The sequence below is a fragment of the Musca vetustissima genome, unplaced genomic scaffold (assembly GCF_032173495.1).
Source record: "Musca vetustissima isolate MV318-11 ecotype Yass unplaced genomic scaffold, APGP_CSIRO_Mvet_v1 utg1998, whole genome shotgun sequence".
Classification (NCBI taxonomy): domain Eukaryota; kingdom Metazoa; phylum Arthropoda; class Insecta; order Diptera; family Muscidae; genus Musca; species Musca vetustissima.
This window is the reverse complement of record NW_026884959.1, coordinates 513,688-533,167: the sequence shown is the minus strand read 5'-3', so window position 1 is coordinate 533,167 and position 19,480 is coordinate 513,688. Positions and strand designations below refer to the sequence as shown.

At 34.5% G+C, this 19,480-nt stretch overlaps 1 protein-coding gene across 1 annotated transcript in view; it reads left to right on the top strand.

Annotated features, from left to right (window-relative positions):
* Positions 1–875: 875 nt before the first annotated feature.
* Positions 876–19,480, top strand: part of LOC133332062 (uncharacterized) — a 46,413-nt gene continuing 27,808 nt past the window's right edge. The window contains exons 1-4 of the mRNA XM_061540443.1: positions 876–1,045; positions 6,047–6,239; positions 6,417–6,530; positions 6,674–6,848. Of these exons, the coding sequence (XP_061396427.1) occupies positions 879–1,045; positions 6,047–6,239; positions 6,417–6,530; positions 6,674–6,848 (649 nt within the window). The 5' untranslated portion in view covers positions 876–878. The remainder of the gene's footprint in view (positions 1,046–6,046; positions 6,240–6,416; positions 6,531–6,673; positions 6,849–19,480) is intronic.

The window sequence follows — 19,480 nt, the reverse complement described above, 5'->3', positions numbered from 1 at the left end:
ATGCTTTTCCCAAACCTATCATAGGCGTGGATTTTTTAAATAATATTTTTCCCAACCTTTTTTAGAAAATCCACGATTTTTCAAGTTTTTATTCCGACCACTGTAGGTATGTTCGGACATCAGAAATGTAGCATGAATTGAAAAACAACTAAAAAAATATTTGTCCTCAAAAAATGTGCGTAAACCTGTCAAACATGTTTGATGGAAATCTCCACTAAAGTGCATTCAAGCAGCAAATGAAAATACAAAATCAAAACCCGAATAAAATAATAAATAACAAGATTTTCCATTAAAATAAATCTGTTACAACAACAAATTACAAATAAAGCAATTCATAACCATGAAAAACCACTTCGTATAACCGCCACTAACAACAACACCATCATCATCTCCGTCGTCGTTGTGAACTACCACCATTAACCGTATAGCGGGAAACTTCCTGATTTATTACAATTAAATTCTTCGTTTTTAATGTTGTTGTTGTTTTTTGTTTTAATAAACACAAATAAATGTCATAGCCATAGATGAGATACCCAGGCACACACACAGCCGATTGCGGTCTAACCAGTCGGTTTTGCGAGAAAAACCAGCCGACCACAAAAATTTAGTCCATCCAGAAACAAAAATAATAAAATATGTGGTGAAACCAGTGGCACTGGTAATAAGTGTGTAATTGCTAGTGAAGAAAAAAAAAACAACATCGAACTTCAATAAACTCCAAAGAATAAAAAAAAAACTAAAAATACGACAACAGCCTTCATAAAACTCAAGAAATATATCCATATAGCCAGTACGAGTACACGTCTTCGCACACGTTGGTCTATTGATGCTACTACGCCAGCTGGAGCTGCTTCTGCTGTCAAAGTCGTCTCATAAAAATGGAAGAAGATGTTTTAAATGCCTTACAGAGCCGCACAGCCTATTTACCGGGAAGTTTTGATCGTGATGGCAAAATCATTTTCATTGTCAATGTAATCAACGATCTACAAAGTTGGCAGCGTAAATGTTTGGAACTATCGGCAGCGTATTTGCGACGATCACTAAGGTAAGTCGTAACGCACACTAATACACTTGCAAATTTTATGTTGTTTGGTGACGATAAAATAGTATTTATCATTCATTATACAAATTAGAAATTTGAAAATCAACAATAACAACAACATTTTTAATGGATAATCATTAAATTGGGTTTTACATAAACTGTTGTTGATTGTTAGTTTGTAAAATGGTGCGGGGATCAGGGGTTTGAAATTGAATATTTAATTTCTAAACAATCTAGTCAAACACGTTAATATGCGTAAAGTTCGAACGGTCCGTAATTGTTATAAGGCCCGCAGTAGGACACATTTAACACTATGGAAATTTCTCGGCGCCAATATTAAATAAATCAACAAGTAAATAAATCGTTATGTTCGACATGAAGAGGACATTTAAAATGTCTAAAACCGATCGGGGCATACATAAAAAATCGAATTAGACAGCTCGGTCACTCAGGATGTGCTATACCTGAAACAAACCGAATTGTGGTGTTATAGTTATATGGGGGCTATATCAAAATGGAAACCGATATTGATAAATTTTGATATTGAAATTCGAAATCCAAACAATAATATTAAAGCCAATTTTAGTGAAAACTTGCCATTACGCAAAATACCGAAATTTTAGAGGAACTGTAATATGGGGGTTTGTTAAGAAAAATCCCAATATTGATAGTTTATGGTAGAACAATTTGCTACCCTAAACATAGAACTCCAAATATATACTTACAGACAAAAAATTTGCAAAATCTTTTAACGATATCTATTTTTTGCAATACCAAACTCAATCTTAAATATTGTAATCTATACAACGTCACTGTTTATAACGACATATAAGGATACCGCCCCATTTAAGAAACCAGTAAGGGAAGTAGTAAAGTCGGATTGCGCCGACAATATGATACCCTTCACCACTTTGGGGATATTCTACATATGTATCCTAAAGACGACACTTTCTGAACCGATTTCAGGGAAACTTGCCAGAGACTAATTTATATTACTTCAGTACGTTGTGCCAATTGACCTAGCTACGGATCTTTTCACGAAGCTTAGCAACATCATTCTGGACTTAATTCAGTACCCTATACAAAAATTCGTGCAAATCGAAAGACATATAGGGACTTTGATCCACCAATTACTTAAAATCGGACGAAAAATATATATGAGAGCTATATCTAAATCTGAACCTTTTTTCACGAAACTTAGCACACATCATTCTAGCCTTAATTGAGTACACTATTACAAATTTCGTGCAAATCAAATCATTTTCAGAGATTTTGGTACCCAAATTACCAAAAATCGGATGAAAATATATATATGGGAGCTATATCCAAATCTGAGCCGATTTTCACGAAACTTAACACACATCATTCTAGACTCAATTCAGTATGCTGTGCCAAATTTCGAGCAAATCGAAAGATATATAGGGACTTTGGTGCACCATTTACCTTATATCGGACGAAAATATATATATATATATATATATATTTGGGAGCTATATCTAACTCTGAACCGATTTTCACGAAATTTAACACACATTGTTCTAGACTTAATTCAGAACGCTATGTCAGAACGTCGTTGGTAAAATCGGACGAAAATATACATGGGAGCTATATCTAAATCTGAACCGATTTTTCCCAATTTCAATAGGGTTCGTCCTTGGGCCAAATAAATGAGCTGTGCCAAAATTTCATCCAATTTGAATCAAAAATGCGACCTGTACTTTGTTTACAATTTAACAATGACATTCAGAGGGACGGACATACATAAAACGACTTAAAAAGTGATTCTATGCATATTCTCAGGATAGCAACTATGTGTTTATCTCGTTTCCTTTTGCCTGTTACAAACATATTCACAAAGACATAATACCCTGTACCACAGTGTGGTGAAGGGTATAATAACACTGTGCAACACAAAAAATAATTACCGCGAAATTCCAACAGATTATGAAAGAGGGGCTAAAAAAGACACGTGTATCGGCGTTTTGAAAGTTTACGTCGGGAGGTAACCAAAAAAGGCGGGGAATATTCCCCCTTTTCAAGAATTTTGATAATTTTCGAATTATGATTTCTTGATATCCTTGCATTTTAGGTATATAATGTCTTCGGCAATATTACTGATAAAATATCGAGGAATATTTTGGTCTGCAACTTTAACTCTCAACCGACTCATTAAAGGGGTCTTTTCGGTCCCCTTTTCCAGGAGTGATTGAAAACTCATTCAAAACGGGGTTAAAGCTGCTCAGAATATTCTACAGAAATGTTCGCAATAAAGTTTTACTATAAGTCTCAGAATAGACTAAAACTCAAAAATCAGCCTAAACGTCAAAAATCTTAAAAAACAAAAACTCATTTTAGGGTTAATATCGTACTTATTACCCATTTTTAGCCCATCTCTCATAATCTGTTGGAATTTCCCGGTAATTATCAAAAAAATTCAAATCGCACAGTGTAATATACCCATACATATGTATGCTACCTTCTTTTAAAAATTTTCAGATCTTACAATTTCTAGGTCTGTATAGGTCTGTTTATAATTTAAAATTGCACAAACATAACTAAATGACTACGCCTTTAGTTATGTTTGTGGTTTGGAAAGTAACCATTAAAATATTTGATCACCCATCCTTAAAAGTTGCGGCGCCATGCTTTTATTATTTTTTTTAACGTTTAATGTAAAATCGATTGAGTAAATGGCCGACATGTTTTTTGAAAAATGTAAAATTTTATATTAGTAAAAAATAATACCGTTTTATTATAGACTGTTATCGAGTTTTTCTGAACAATGGGAGGAGAAAAAATATGTTTTTATGTAATTCATGCTTTTTGAAATTTTTTAAACCAATTTTATGATTTCAAAGTATTTTGGCTAATAAAAGTAGCCATAGCAAAAATGTTGCCGCCATTTAAATTGTTTTTGTGGCACCGCATGAGGTAGTTTTTATTATTTTAATAATAAATAACTGGTTGTAAACTATTTCCCCAACAATACGATTATGATGATGATTGGTGTTTGGTTAACAGTAGCTGATGGAAGATTTTGTTCATATGTATTTGATGATTTCATCCATCATGTCGTTTTGGCCTGAAATAATAACAAATTAACCTCAATATAGGCATTTCAAATAATTTGAATGGGGGCTAACCTTTAAAATACCCAATGTTGGTGGTGCCTCTTATTATACTATATGTAGTAAATCGCTGAGTGGGCATTATGATAGCTTTTAACCCATAATGAGTATATGATCCCCCTAAAATACTACGAATGTATACTTCGTTTGGAGTTCCTCTTAATGTTCTGCAGTCTTTAGGTACATTGATTCCTTCTTCTCTTAACATGACCAAGAGCTTATTATGCGTTATGATTAATGAAAATGTAGTATTATCCACAAATTTTTTTTCGATGACAAATATTTATACAACGACAGATCACTAAAATAAATATATACATCAGTAAAACAAATGAAAAAGTGTTAGTAGGTGTACCCTCAGCCTATGGTTTGCGAAGGTCTTCGGAAATACTCACTGGTTTTATTGTTCGCTTTATATAAGGAATAAGTTTTTATCCAAGAGGTTTCGAATTTAATGTTGATTAAATCGGTAATACAATTCGCTTCAAATTAAATTTACATGTTTATAAAATATTGACCATTTTGTGGGGGAGGTACCAGAAGGAGAGGGCCCACCTTCGGACTTGATCTAGGCTTGGTAAAGATAATAGGTAGTACAATGTTCGGACATTCCATTCGTCCGATATTGCATAAATAAATATTCAAAATTTTGCGTATTTTTAGGGGAGGTACCAGAAGGATTGGATCAATGGGTATCATCTTCGGACATGATCTAGGTTCGGTAAAGATAATAGCTTGTACAAAATTTGGTTCATATCAGATAGTCCGTTCGCCTGATATTGGATTTATGAATATTGAAAATGTTGACCAATTGTGGAGGAGGTACCAGAAGGTCCAATTTTCAGACTTCATTTAGGATTGGTAAAGATAATAGGTTGAACAAAGTTTGATTCAAATCAGACTGTCCATTTGCCTGATATTAAATTTATAAATATTGAAAAAATTGACAGACATATGTCATATGTAAATCGACTCCAAATTATCTGAAACGGATTTGGTCCAATGAAACATACGGTCTAAACCTATTATTTCCATGAGGCACATTTTTGTCGTATCAAAGTGTATATCGTTAGCTAAAATGCAAAAAGGCGTAACTAACAAAAAAAAAAAAAAAAAATGAAAGTTGAAAGTTGAAATTGACTTTGTCAACACATGTAGTTTATTGACATTCACAATATTCATTCAAAAAGTAAATTCAATTCAATTTTTTTGTTAGTTACGCCTTTTTGCATTTTAGCTAAAGATATGGAGAAATTACAAAAATCTTTTAAATTCATTGAAGCTGAGGTTTGCAAGTTTAAAACTCGCGAAATATGAACATAATGCATATAATTTAAATTCATTTCTGTAAAAAGAAGTGTTCTTTTGTGCGCAGCATCCGAATTTGTGAACGCGAACAGATTTTGAATCAGCATATTTTCCTTAACCTATGTACCAAAAATCATGAATCTGCCCTCGTATTCTTGTTCTGGTTGACGGTATACAACAGTTATACTGCCTTTTAAAAAAGGGTGAATTAATCACATAGTTCTTGGAAACAAGATTTCTATTTATCTATTCATGAACATCAAATTTACCTTGGAGGCATATTTTTTGAAATTGGTAGTATAGTGAATTCTAAAGAATTTCGGCTTTATTTAAAGAAAATCTAAATATGAAAAAATACTTAGTTTTTGGGCCAATGTCAATACAACTTTTTTGGCAAATAGCTATTAGCTACTATAATCTAAAACATGAGAATCCCTAAGGCAATTCGTGTTTTAAGATGTCATAGTTTCTTATTAGAAAATTAAACAAATACAAGTTAATTAAGGCTACAAAACATGATTGATGATGACTGATTTATTTGCTATTTTTTCACAATTTTCATTTTCAGTGAGGTGATTTTGCAACGAGGCATTACCATAATTGTCGATGCCCAAAAGACAACGGCCCGGATAACGCGTCAGCATGCCCGTTATATTTACAATCTGTTCGATGGTCTAAAAGTCAGTCTATATCTAGTCAAATCCGAAGGATTCTGGGAGAAACATGTTGAGACCTGTACCAAAGGCCAGGGGAAGGGAGAGGTAAGACATTTAATTTACTAAAGGAAAAATCATAATATCAATAATTAAAATTGATATCAATAAAAAAATTAAAATCAAAATGATATAATCGAAAGAACTAAAAAAATTATTTGAATAATATTTTAACCTAAAACGTCATAAAACTAAATGTATAATGTTTGTTGTTATTGTTTTCAGCCCATTGTCTTGTCAAAGGCCCGTTTACCAAAATTCTTTGATTTGTCTTCACTGCCCGAAGAGCTGGGCGGTACACTGCAATTCAATTATGATTTGTGGTTACAGCAGAGGAAGGTGAGTTTGCTTGTATTTTTTCTTGTAATAATGATGATCATAATGACATACATACCATATTTTTGTATACAATGCATTGAATAATATTAAATGTGTCATCTTTTTCCGTTTTTGTTTTTCGTCTCACCCCCAACCAATGCCAGACGGTGGAAGAGTTCATTAAATTTTATGACGATTGCCTTAAATCCATGGAAAATTATCACAAACTGTTGCAGGGCAATAAATCAATACGGCCAACGGAAGCGGATGTTGAGCTTAAGAAAAATGCCCAACAACATGCGACAGTGCAGTGTAACATCGAAACGGTCATTGCAATGGGTAAGTGTGTGTGTGTGCCACACGACAACAACAACCACAATATTGTTGGCTTGCTTTCTTTTATTTCCCACTATTATTAAATTGTGATAATTGTTTGTGTTTTTTATTTGGTATTATGACTATTACAACACAGTTATGCTGTAGGGCCATTAGGCGGATACGAATGAGTTTGTACAAATACATTAACTTAAATGGGTCGTTTTTCTTGTTGGTCTAATGATCTAACTAGGTTATTAATTGAATTTTCTTTTCTTTTATGTTTTTTGGCTAGAAATAGAACACAATTTCCGTTAGAAAAATATTTTCTAAAAATAAAAACAAAAATTCTAATTTCATATAATAGGAAAGCTATGGTGCTTGTCTCTTAAGTCTTTTGTTTTCTGTACAAGCCAGAAGCGAAGCCGACTTCAAAATAGAATTCGGATGCAAACGTAATAATATATATATATATATATATATATATGAAGGTAGCCCGACGATAAGTATATTGTTGAATTTTAATTCGAGGGCTAGACACTAAGTATTACCTATCCAAAATTTCCATTGAAAAATTTTACATCCATGGAAAATATTTGTTAATAAATTCACTCCTCTTTTAGAATTTGAATAAAATATTCTTTCTCTTTTTGATTTTTCTTTTTTCTTTTAGATTTTGAATAAAATATTTTTTATTAATCCAATTAAATTAAAAATCCTTTAATAAATCCAATCCTCCTTTAGATTAAAAAAAATCCTGTAAAAAATCCACTCCTCTTTTAGATTTTGAATAAAATATCCGTTAATAAATCCACTCCTCTTTTGAATTTGAATTCAAGAATTAACCCGAATAGAGCTGTAATTATTTTTTTTCCGAATTGTGAGACGAAACTTTCAGCGTCTCTAGATTGTGTGCCACTGAATTCAAAAATTTGATTTGTATCCTTTTTCTTATCAGGATAATCGACAGTATAAATTTTTGGGCTGTGGCCTTATGCTCACACTGGCACTGCTCGGTTACAGGTTTTTATACCCTTCACCACACTGTGGTACAGGGTATTATGTCTTTGTGCATATGTTTGTAACAGGCAACAATAATCGAGATAGACCCATGGTTCCTTTTGAGAATATGCATAGAATCACTTTCTGCGTCGATTTATGCATGTCCGTCCGTCCATGTATTTTTGTTAACAAAGTACAGTTCGCATTTATGATCCGATTTGGATGAAATTTGGCACAGGTCTCTTAATTGGCCCAAGGACGAACCCTATTGAAATTGGGAAAAATCGGTTCAGATTTAGATATAGCTCCCATATATATTTTCGTCCGATTTAAAGTAAATCGTGTACCAAAATTCCTATATATCTTTCGATTTGCACGAAAGTCCCGTACCAAAGTCCCGATATATATTTCGGTTTGCACGAAATTTGGCATAGCGTAATCAATTAGGTCTAGAATGATGTGTGTTAAGTTTCCTGAAAATCGGTTCAGATTTAGATATAGCTCCCATATATATCTTCGTCCGATTTTAGATAAATGGTGTACCAAAGTCCCTATATATCTTTCGATTTGCACGAAATTTGGCATAGCGTAATGGATTAGGTCTAGAATGATGTGTATTAAGTTTCCTGAAAATCGATTCAGATTTAGATATAGCTCCCATATATAGTGTCGCCCGATTTTAGGTAAATGCTCCACCAAAGTCCCTATATATCTTTCGATTTGCACGAAATTTGGTATAGCCTATTGAATTAGGTCTAAAATTATGTCTGCTACGTTTCGTGAAAATCGGTTCAGATTTAGATATAGCTCCCATATATAGTTTCGCCCGATTTTAGGTAAATGGTGCACCAATGTCCCTGAAAATCATTTGATTTGCACGAATTGTGGCATAGCGTATTGAATTAAGTCTAGAATGACGTGTGCTAAGTTTCGTGAAAATCGGTTCAGATTTAGATATAGCTCCCATATATAGTTTCGCCCGATTTTAGGTAAATGGTGCACCAATGTCCCTGAAAATCATTTGATTTGCACGAATTGTGGCATAGCGTATTGAATTAAGTATAGAATGGCGTGTGCTAAGTTTCGTGAAAATTGGTTCAGATTTAGATATAGCTCCCATATATAGTTTCGCCCGATTTTAGGTAAATGGTCTACGAAAGTCCCTATATATCTATATATCGATTTGCACGAAATTTGGTATAACCTACTGAATTAGGTCTTGAATGATGTGTGCTAAGTTTCGTGAAAATCGGTTCAGATTTAGATATAGCTCCCATATATAGTTTCGCCCGATTTTAGGTAAGTGGTGCACCAATGTCCCTGCTAAGGTCCACAGCTAGGCCGATAGACACAACGCACTGAAATTAATATAAATTAATCTCTGGCAAGTTTGCTTCAAATCGGTTCAGATATAGATATATCGTAGTTTCCATATATAATTTCGACTTATTTATGTTTACTGTACACCAAATTATCAATAGGTGTCTGATTGAGATTAAATTTTAAACAGTGCAGATTCCAGAAAAAATAATAATCACATATTTAAGTTCGTTCAATTTCATGTCAAAATTCCTTCAAAAAGGCGTCGACTTGTCGGATACATATGTAGAATCTACCCAAAGTGGTGAAGGGTATCATATAGTCGGCCCAGTCCGACTTTACTACTTTTTTTGAATTGTGGGACGAAACTTTCAGCGTCTCTAGATTGTGGGCCACTGAATTCAAAAATTTGATTTGTATCCTTTTTCTTATCAGGATAATCGAAAGGATCAATTTTTGGGCTGTGGCCGTATGTTCACACTGGCACTGCTCGGGTACAGGTTTTTTAGATGATTTATTGATCGTATTATGAGTGTGACCATATGGTCACGCTAGCACAGCTCGGGTAAATTTTTAATAAAAGTGGATTTTCTAAAAAAAATAAAAAATAAATAAAAGTAGCAAAACTTAGAAAGTTTCGTTATAGAAATTGAAAATATTTGCCACACTTATTAAAAGCACCTCGCATTACTTGTTTCTTTTCATAATATTTGTCATCGTAATATTTAATTTTTTTCCGAAATAATTAATTTTCAATCTGTTTTCACAATAATTTGTCGATTTATTTTAGCGTTTTGTTTTCTTTGTTTAGTCAAAAGACAAAATATTGTGAAAATTTATTGAAGTCACATTTGAATTTTGAAATAAACAAATTGGATTTTAAAATTTTTCGCGCCAAATTTGCACTGTATTGTGCATAAAATGCGCAATACAGCTGCTTAACGTTTGTCATTTGGCACTTTTATAGACAAACACATATACACACATACACATGTATTCCTATTTTTAATATTGCGGACATTTCTAAATCGTCATAGAATCAAAAAACAATCCAGAATTTATGTGCGAACATTTTCATGGCCGCTCAAGTTGTTGTTGTTGCATATGGTTTATTTTTTGGTTGCAATGAAAAATGTTTAATGGGGTGGAACGAAACACACATTTTATATTCTCTGATATTGGGTTTTTAAACATTCTCAGGATATAATTATATCGTTTAAAACGTTGACATATCGGATTCTTGGAGGGTGCGAAACATGTTTGCAGAAAATGTTTAATATAGGCACATATTTTGACATAGTATCCACATAATTATCCCGCCTCATTTTTGATGGCATTTCACCACCGAAGTGACTGTAATTTGGCATTCCAGTTTCTTAGGGGTGTGAAAAAAGTCCATGCTTTGACATATACTCCATATCAAGATCCCGCCTCATTTTCGGTATTTCGAAAGATTTATCCACACCACCGAAGTGACTATAATTTTGCATTCATGTTTCATGGAAGGGAAGAATCATCATTTTTATATTGGCTCATGTTTTGGCATATCCACCCTAATATAAAGGTCCCCCTACATTTTTGTATTTTTAAGCATGTCTCCACCGAAGTTTCAGTAATTAGTCATTACGGATTTTTGAGTTTGTCATACATCCATGAATGTTTGTTTCATGTTTGACGGATTTACCCACTGAAGTGTCTGTAATTTGACATTGGAGGAGGATGCTGCCTAATTTTTACTATTTTCAAGGTTTTAGAAAGATTTCTGCACCGGTTGTGTTATGCAGAAATAGTTTTCTTTTTAGGTCCATGTTTTGAAACTTTTGGCCACATTTGCCCACCGAAATGACTGTAATTTGACATTCCAACTTCTTGGAGGCTGAGAAATATATTTGCTGATTATTATACCCTTCACCACACTGTGGTACAGGGTATTATGTCTTTGTGCATATGTTTGTAACAGGCAAAAGGAAACGAGATAGACCCATGGTTCCTTTTGAGAATATGCATAGAATCACTTTTTAAGTCGATATATGCATGTCCGTCCGTCCGTCTGTCTGTCTGTCCATGTATTTTTGTGAGCAAAGTACAGGTCGCATTTATGATCCGAATTGGATGAAATTTGGCACAGCTCATTTGTTTGGAACAAGGACGAACCCTATTGAAATTGGAAAAAATCGGTTCAGATTTAGATGTAGCTCCCATATATATATTCAACCGATTTAATGTAAACGGTCCCTATATAACTTTAGATTTGCACGAAATTTGGTACAGCCTAATCATTTGGGTCTAGAATGATGTCTGCCAAGTTTCGTGAAAATCGGTCCAGATTTAGATATAGCTCCCATATATAGTTTCGTCCGATTTCATGTAAATGGTGCCCCAATATCAAAAGATATTGATTAGAATGATGTCTGTCAAGTTTCGTGAAAATCCGTTAAGATTTAGATATAACTCCCATATATAGTTCGCCCGATTTTAGGTAAATAGTCCACAAAAGTCCCTATATATCTTTTGATTTGAACGAAATTTGGCATAACGTACTGAATTAAGCCTAGAGCCATGTCTGCCAAGTTTCGAGAAAATCGGTTCAAATTTAGATATAGCTCCCATATATAGTTTCGTCCGATTTCATGTAAATGGTGCCCCAAAGTCCCTATATATCTTCCGATTTGCACGAAATTTGGCATAACGTACTGAATTAAGCCTCGAGTGGTGTCTGCCAAGTTTCGAGAAAATCGGTCCAGATTTAGATATAGCTCCCATATATAGTTTCGTCCGATTTCATGTAAATTGTGCACCAAAGTCCCTATATATCTTTCGATTTGCACGAAATTTGGAATGACGTACTTAATTGGGCCTAGAATGATGTCTGCCAAGTTTCATGAAAATCGGTTCTGATTTAGATATAGCTAACATATATAGTTTCGTCCGATTTCATGTAAATGGTGCTCAAAAGTCCCTATATATCTTTCGATTAGCACGAAATTTGGTAAAGCCTAATCATTTAGGTCTAGAATGATGTCTGCCAAGTTTCATGAAAATCGGTCCAGATTTAGATATAGCTCCCATATATAGTTTCGTCCGATTTCATGTAAATGGTGCCCCAAAGTTCCTATATTTCTTTCGATTTGCACGAAATTTGGCATAACGTATTGAATTGAGTCTAGAATGATGTCTGCCAAGTTTCGTGAATATAGGTCAAGATTTAGGTATAGCTCCCATATATAGTCTCGTCCGATTTCATGTAAATGGTGTACCAAAGTCCCTATATATCCTTCGATTTGCATGAAATTTGGCATGACGTACTGAATTGAGCCTAGAGTGATGTCTGCCTTGTATCGTGAAAATCGGTCCAGATTTAGATATAGCTCCCTTTTATTATAGATTGATTTTAAGTAATTGACGCATCAAGGAACCAATAGGAACAAAACGTTCTCAAATTAGTATAACCTAACCTAACCTGTGACAAGCTTGTTTGAAATCGCTTAATATTTGGATAGAGCTTCCATATATATTTTCGCGATTTTAAGTAAATTGGACATTAAACTCCTCATGTTAGTCAGATTGACATCAAATTTTGCACAACGTACAAAATTGAGCATAGAATTACGTAGTTGCGTTTTCTATAAATACAGACATAGCCCAACGGATGACCTTTTTATATTTGTTTGAAGTCGATTTACATACTTTATGGTTAGATACTTTATGCTTTATGGTTAGATATATAGGTCCATGTTTGACGGATTTACCCACTGAAGTGTCTGTAATTTGACATTCTGAGTTCTTGGAGGATGAAAAAACATCTTAGCAGAAAATGTTATAACGCAGATGCTGTCTAATTTTTACAATTTTGAAGGTTTCAGAAACATTTCTGCACCGGCTGTGGTAGTAATTAAGCATTTAGGTTTTTGGACGCTGCCATTCATTTATGTAGAAATTGTTTTTTATAGGTCCATGTTTTGACATCGCCCACCGAAATGACTGTGATTTGACATTCCGACTTCTTGGAGACTGAGAAACATATTTGCTGATTAGTTTTTATATAGATTCATGTTTGACATACCCACCGTAATATACAAGTCCCAACCCCATTTTTCGTATTTTGAAAATTATTAATAATGGCCCAGAGGATTCGGTATTTTGCGGTTGCTGGGTATGGTTTTCAGTCGAATTGGCTTTATGAATATATTTTGGATTCTAATTATGCATCAATCTCGCAATCAAAAATTATCTATATTGGAACCCAATTTGGTATAGCCCCCAGATAACAGTCACCCCACTCCATTTTCGGCATCGTAGAGATTTTACGAACCTAAATGAGTTATAAATAACTTCCGATTCTTTTCCGTGATTTGACTATTAAAATATTCTAAATTGAATTTGGTCTAGTAACATAGTCGTATGAGGTCTACAATCAGCATTACGACGAAGACCATATATTATTATATTTACCCTCAACATCGTTATACTCTAATATATCACCTCAAAATAAAATTTTAATGGTGGCTAGTGGAAAGCAATGACCGTGCACTAGAAGTGCAGGCAGCACAAATTTATTTCATAATTTTCATTTGACAAATGGACATTGGCATCTTTGTTTTACGTATCACAACTACGCGTCCATTCATCGATACACAACAAATTCACCACGCACACTCACACACCACACATGAACTATATTTCACCATCAAAAATTATTCACCATTAATATATAATTTTTTTGTTGCTAATTTCGAGGAACATTTTCAAAAATATTAAAGTACAATTTTTTAAGCGCCCACACACATTAGAACACTATCAACAAATTTTTGTTGAACTGAATTTCACCACCACCATTCCACTTGCCAGTTGCATTCACGAATAGACATATTTTTGAGGAAAATATTTGTTTCAGTCCACAGCCGAACGTCCAAGACTTTAAAACATTTAAAAGTGAAATAAAAAAAGAAAGGATTTTTTTTTTTTTAAGACGCAATGGAATTCCTTAAGTTTGCTGTAAATTTGTGCCAAAAGGATATCACGGCCCTTGAGGGTAGTGCAGTCCGTATTGAGTGTGAAATTGTTAGTGAGACTGATCGTAAAATTATTTGGTATCGAAATGATCAGCCACTTGAAGAATCGGAACGCATTCAAATTCTCGCGGAAGCAAATAAAGCGGTTTTGATTATCAAGGATATTAAAAAGGACGATGCTGGCGTGTATAAAATTGTGGTTAGCAATGGTGCCGATGAAATTACCGATACTTGTAAGGTGAATGTAACAACACCTACAGAAGTTGGAGATAAATCTGAAAATAAGGAAGTAGTTGCACCAGAATGTCCTGTGGAAATAAATACCATTATAACTCCACCAACACCAGATCTAGCCAAGGGAGACAGCGTTTTTCAGGACACCAATGTGGTGGATGGTAAGACCGAGGCTGAGAATTCTGTCGAGCAAAAAGAAGTTGTGGCTGCTGCAATTTCGTCCGAACCCACCGCAACAGAACCAGTTAAGGTTGCAACGGAAAATATTGAGTGTGGCATAGAGGCTGTAGAGGCCTCAAAACAATCGGATACATCATCGGGCATTACACAAGAAAATTCGCAAAATCAAGAGGTAGCGAAAAATGAAACTGATTCCAAAGATGACGAAGTCGTAACATCTTTAAAGGAAACCGAAAACTCTGCACCTCAAACTGAAGATACAAAAGCAGAAAATATACCATCTGCCACAGAAACTCAAGCAACTTCTGATAAATCAACTGATGTACCTGCTTCTGATCTTAAAGGAGAAAATCCACCATCCGCCACAGAAACACAAGCACTTTCCGACAAGTCAACTGAAATACCAGCCTCTGAAGTTAAACAGGATGTGGCTGCCGAAGTAAATCCACCAACAGTGGAACAACCAAGTGTTGAACCTTCAGAGGTAACAAAACCGACAGCCTTGACAGAAAAACAACAAACAACAGAGGTACCGGAAAGTCCAAAGGAGGAAAATGTAACAGCTACAGAAGTTCCCAAATCTCAACCAGTGGAAACTCCCCAAACCGATGAAAGCAATCAACAGCAAGCTGATAACACGAAGACCACCGATGAAATAAAATCCCTAGCAAAATCGGAACCAACTGATACTTCCCAAGATAACAATAAATCTGAAACTTCTACCAATGTAACAACAGAAACTCAAACGCCTAAGGAGGAAACTCCAAAAGTTGAAGAAACAGCCCCAGCAGATATTACCTTGAAACCATTACCCACTTTACCAGCAGAAGAAAATAAAAAAGAAACTTTGGATTCTAATCAGCAATCGAAGGATACACCACCTTCTGAATTACCAGCTGTAAAAGATTTGCCAACAACAATAGCGGAAACTTGCCAAACGGAAGTTACATCATTGCTAACCCAGGCCTTGGAGGCCGTGGATACTAAGCAACTCCCGAAGGAGTGCGGTGCTGAAGTTGAAACTCAAACACCCAAAGAAGAAACTGCACAACTTTCAGAACCTGCTACAAATATTTCATCTACTACTGATAGTTCCGCAGTACAATCATCTGTCCCTGAAGCTCCCCAAAATCAATCGGAACAATCTGGTGATGGAGCTAAGCATACTACAACTGAAATTAAACCATCCACTGAAGAGACAAATAAATCTGAGGAGCCAGGACAAGTGGAAACGAGTGGTGAAGTGAAACTTGAGACCCAAACTTCAACGGTGGAACCAGTGGTAGCTGACACCAATTCTGCAGGAGTTGTAGCTACAGAAGATCAAGTAAAGGTATGCGAAGCCGTTGCTCCACCAACCGATCAAGTTCCAGCAGAAAAATTAGCAGAAGTTTGTCCAAAAGAAGGAACTGCATAAGGTTCCCATTTTAATAACTCTTTGAAATATAAATTAACATATTTTTTATTCGACGATTTTATTAGATATAGAAATAATTCCATTGGATCCGTTCGAATTTGTATATATATCCAAAAATAATAAAATATTTAATAAACAGATAACAGAGGACGTGTGTAATTGATTATCCAGTTCGAAAAGTTCTTAGCCTAGCGCTTTTTTTGTTTAAACAGAAAAAATTTATTTCGATCTGGCAACTCCTTCATTTAGAAACAGGTATTCAAAAAAGACAATGGAAAAATTAGAAATGCGAGCTTTCATTGTAAAAAATATGCGGATGCGTCTGTTTCTATATGAAGGAGTTGCCAGATCGAAATAAAATTTAACATGTGTTCATAACAGAGATGGAAGTTTACAAAACACTTTGACAGAAGTCTATACCGCGCTCTCATCACATTTTTATAAACGATAAATCTAGTTATAGAAGTACTACTCTGCTGATATCCGTTTTAACCGATGCTGATATTTGGAAGGATGAAAATTAGGATTTTTTAATTTTTTTGCCGATGTGTAACGACACAAATTTAAGAGCCCTGCCTCTAAGTCTAACCTTAATAGGTTTACACACTACATCCACATGATAATTTTTTTTTATTTAAATGATAAACAAATATAATATTTCATTATTGGATAAATACCTGCAGAATTTGGCGTATTTTGAAGGTATCAAAACATATACCCTCGGCCATAATATGGAAGGTGTATTCAATTTATATTCTCTTCACTGCCAGGATTTTTTTGGAATATGTTTTGAAATACATTTGAATTCGTAGTTAACGGCCCTACAGAAATATACAGTTCCGCTATTTTATATTTCTCCAAATTTTCTGTAATTTTGAATTTAATCTTCTAGAGTGAAGATAAGTCCGATTTTATATAAATAGTCCACCGATTACACTATGTATGTCCGATTGCACAAAATTTAGCATACCCCTCTGTATAGAATCTGGAATAATGTGTGTCAAATCAGCTTTAAATTGATTCATGGCAATGATCATGACCTTGGTGGACAGTTGATACATCCAAGGCGAGTCAGGAAATGTCTCTTGCAATAAAGCCATTTTTGTTCGGGGTGTGTGCTATGCGGCAAAATCTTGTTGAAACCACATATTCTAAATAACACATACTCATCAATAGTAGTATGAGCCAGATATCCCATTTTTTGGTTCTAATTAGAGCAGTGGCTTCATTAAATAAATACATATCACATATAGGAGTTTTGAAGACTCTGATTACGATTCTGCAAGGAAAATGTAAAAAAAATAAAGGCTGGATCGAAAAATGCGTTCAATTTGTTTAAAAGTTGATCTGATCAAATTATTTTCGAATACATTTTGTAGAGCTATGGTCACTGATTACAAATGTGAAATCAAATTTTGAAAATCCAATAAAAACCAGTAAGGAAAGTTCAAAAGTAGGACGGGGCCGACTATATGTTACCCTTCACCACTATGGTGAATACATCAGTCGGGACCTAATTCAGTACTCTGTGCAAAATTTTGGTTCAATCGGACCAATATTGGGAGTTTGGTGCACAATTTACTTTAAATCGGACGAAACTATATATGGGAGCTATATCTAAATCTACCAAAAAAAAAAAAAAAAAACTACCCAATAAGAACTCAAAGTAAAGAACCTCAAAGTACCGAAAATCGGGGGGGTACCCTTATATGGGAGCTATGCCTAAACGTGGACCGATTTTCTCCAATTTCAATAGGGTTCGTCCTTGGGCCAATTAAGTGACCTGTGCCAAATTTCATCCAGATCGGATCATAAATGCGACCTGTAGTTTGTTAACAAAAATACATGGACGGACGGACAGACGGACGGACGGACATGTATAAATGGTCTCAGAAAGTGATTCTATGCATATTCTCAAAAGGAACCATGGGTCTATCTCGATTATTTTTGCCTGTTACAAACATATGCACAAAGACATAATACCCTGTACCACAGTGTGGTGAGGGGTATAAAAATCCAAAATGGCGGATCAAATATAAGAAAAAAAACTTAATACTTAATTTCTTGGCAATACTTAAAATAAGAATAGCTTGAAATCGTATTTTTATGTATTATGGTCTAAAAACTATGGCATACCTTAATTAAATTTCGATTATTGCAAATTAGGTTGAAAAACGTGCTCAATATCCTTAAGCTACCAAAATAATGAAAATTCCGTTTATATGGAGTCTACCCCGAAACCTGAGTCAATGTTGATAGTTTTTGGGTAAGAAGGTGAGGCTAATACCTTCCAATTTAATCATCAGTAAAAATAAGTCATTTCGTTTTCGATGCAGTAAGATCCAATCACACCTTCGGACCAAAGAGAGCATAAAGCAGAGACTTTTTTGGATTTAGAGACCTCTCTTCAATTACCTGGGAATGCTCAGAACCACAAATATGACAATTTTCTGCATGATATATCATATCTCCGATTGAGAAATGTGATTCATCGCTGAAGAAAATATTGTTCGAAAATTTTCAGTTTGACACCTGTTGTTCAAGTACCCATTTCAGGTATCTATGACGTAGCTAATGGGTCAGCTGCTATACATTTTTGCATGAACTGCACTTTATATGGATGTATGTGTAGATCTAAATGCCAAAATGTCTGGTGAGACAGCCGTAATTGCTGAGAACGACTAGAAATCGACATATTCGGGTCATCGGCAATACTTTCAATTTCAGTAACGATATTTTCAGCGGAACGCGCGCGTGGATAATGCATAGGCCTTACAGTATTTAAAATATCTTATCCATTTTGAGGGTGAGGTCCTCAATGACGAGAAATCTAAAATCTAATGAGCAACGTTTTTGTAGAATATTGCGAGGATGAAAAATCGTATCTTGTAATAATTGGGGTCCGGTTCAGTAACAACTAAGGGCGAAAAGGACTTACAAGGAATCGAGTTAGAATGACGAAATCATCTACAAAAACAATTCTCATTCGATGTTACTGAAGAAATGTAATCTCAAATTATACAATTATATACAATTGGTACAAATGAAGATATGAAGCTATCTCTTCATGAATAATATGGTAGACATCAAAAAAATATCACACCATATGTCCGAACTTTGATCAATGGCAATTTTTTTCCTTTAGGGCATTTCATATATTCACCAAGGTCTTTATCTCAAATAGGAATTTTCCACACCCCCACTATTTAAATATTGCGAACTTTAACGTGATTTCAACAGACGGATATTGGTAAATCGACATAGAATTTTATTCGGATCAGGAATATACACTTTACAAGATCTCCGGTGAATACTTCGAGTTGTTGCAAATATTTGTATATATTATGTCTTTGAGCATATGTGTGTAACAGGCAAAAGGAAACGAGATATATACATGGTTCCTTTTTAGAATATGCATAGAATCACTTTTTAAGTCGACCGTCTGTCTGTCCATGTTGAATTGTACACAAAGTACAGGTCGCATTTTGGAA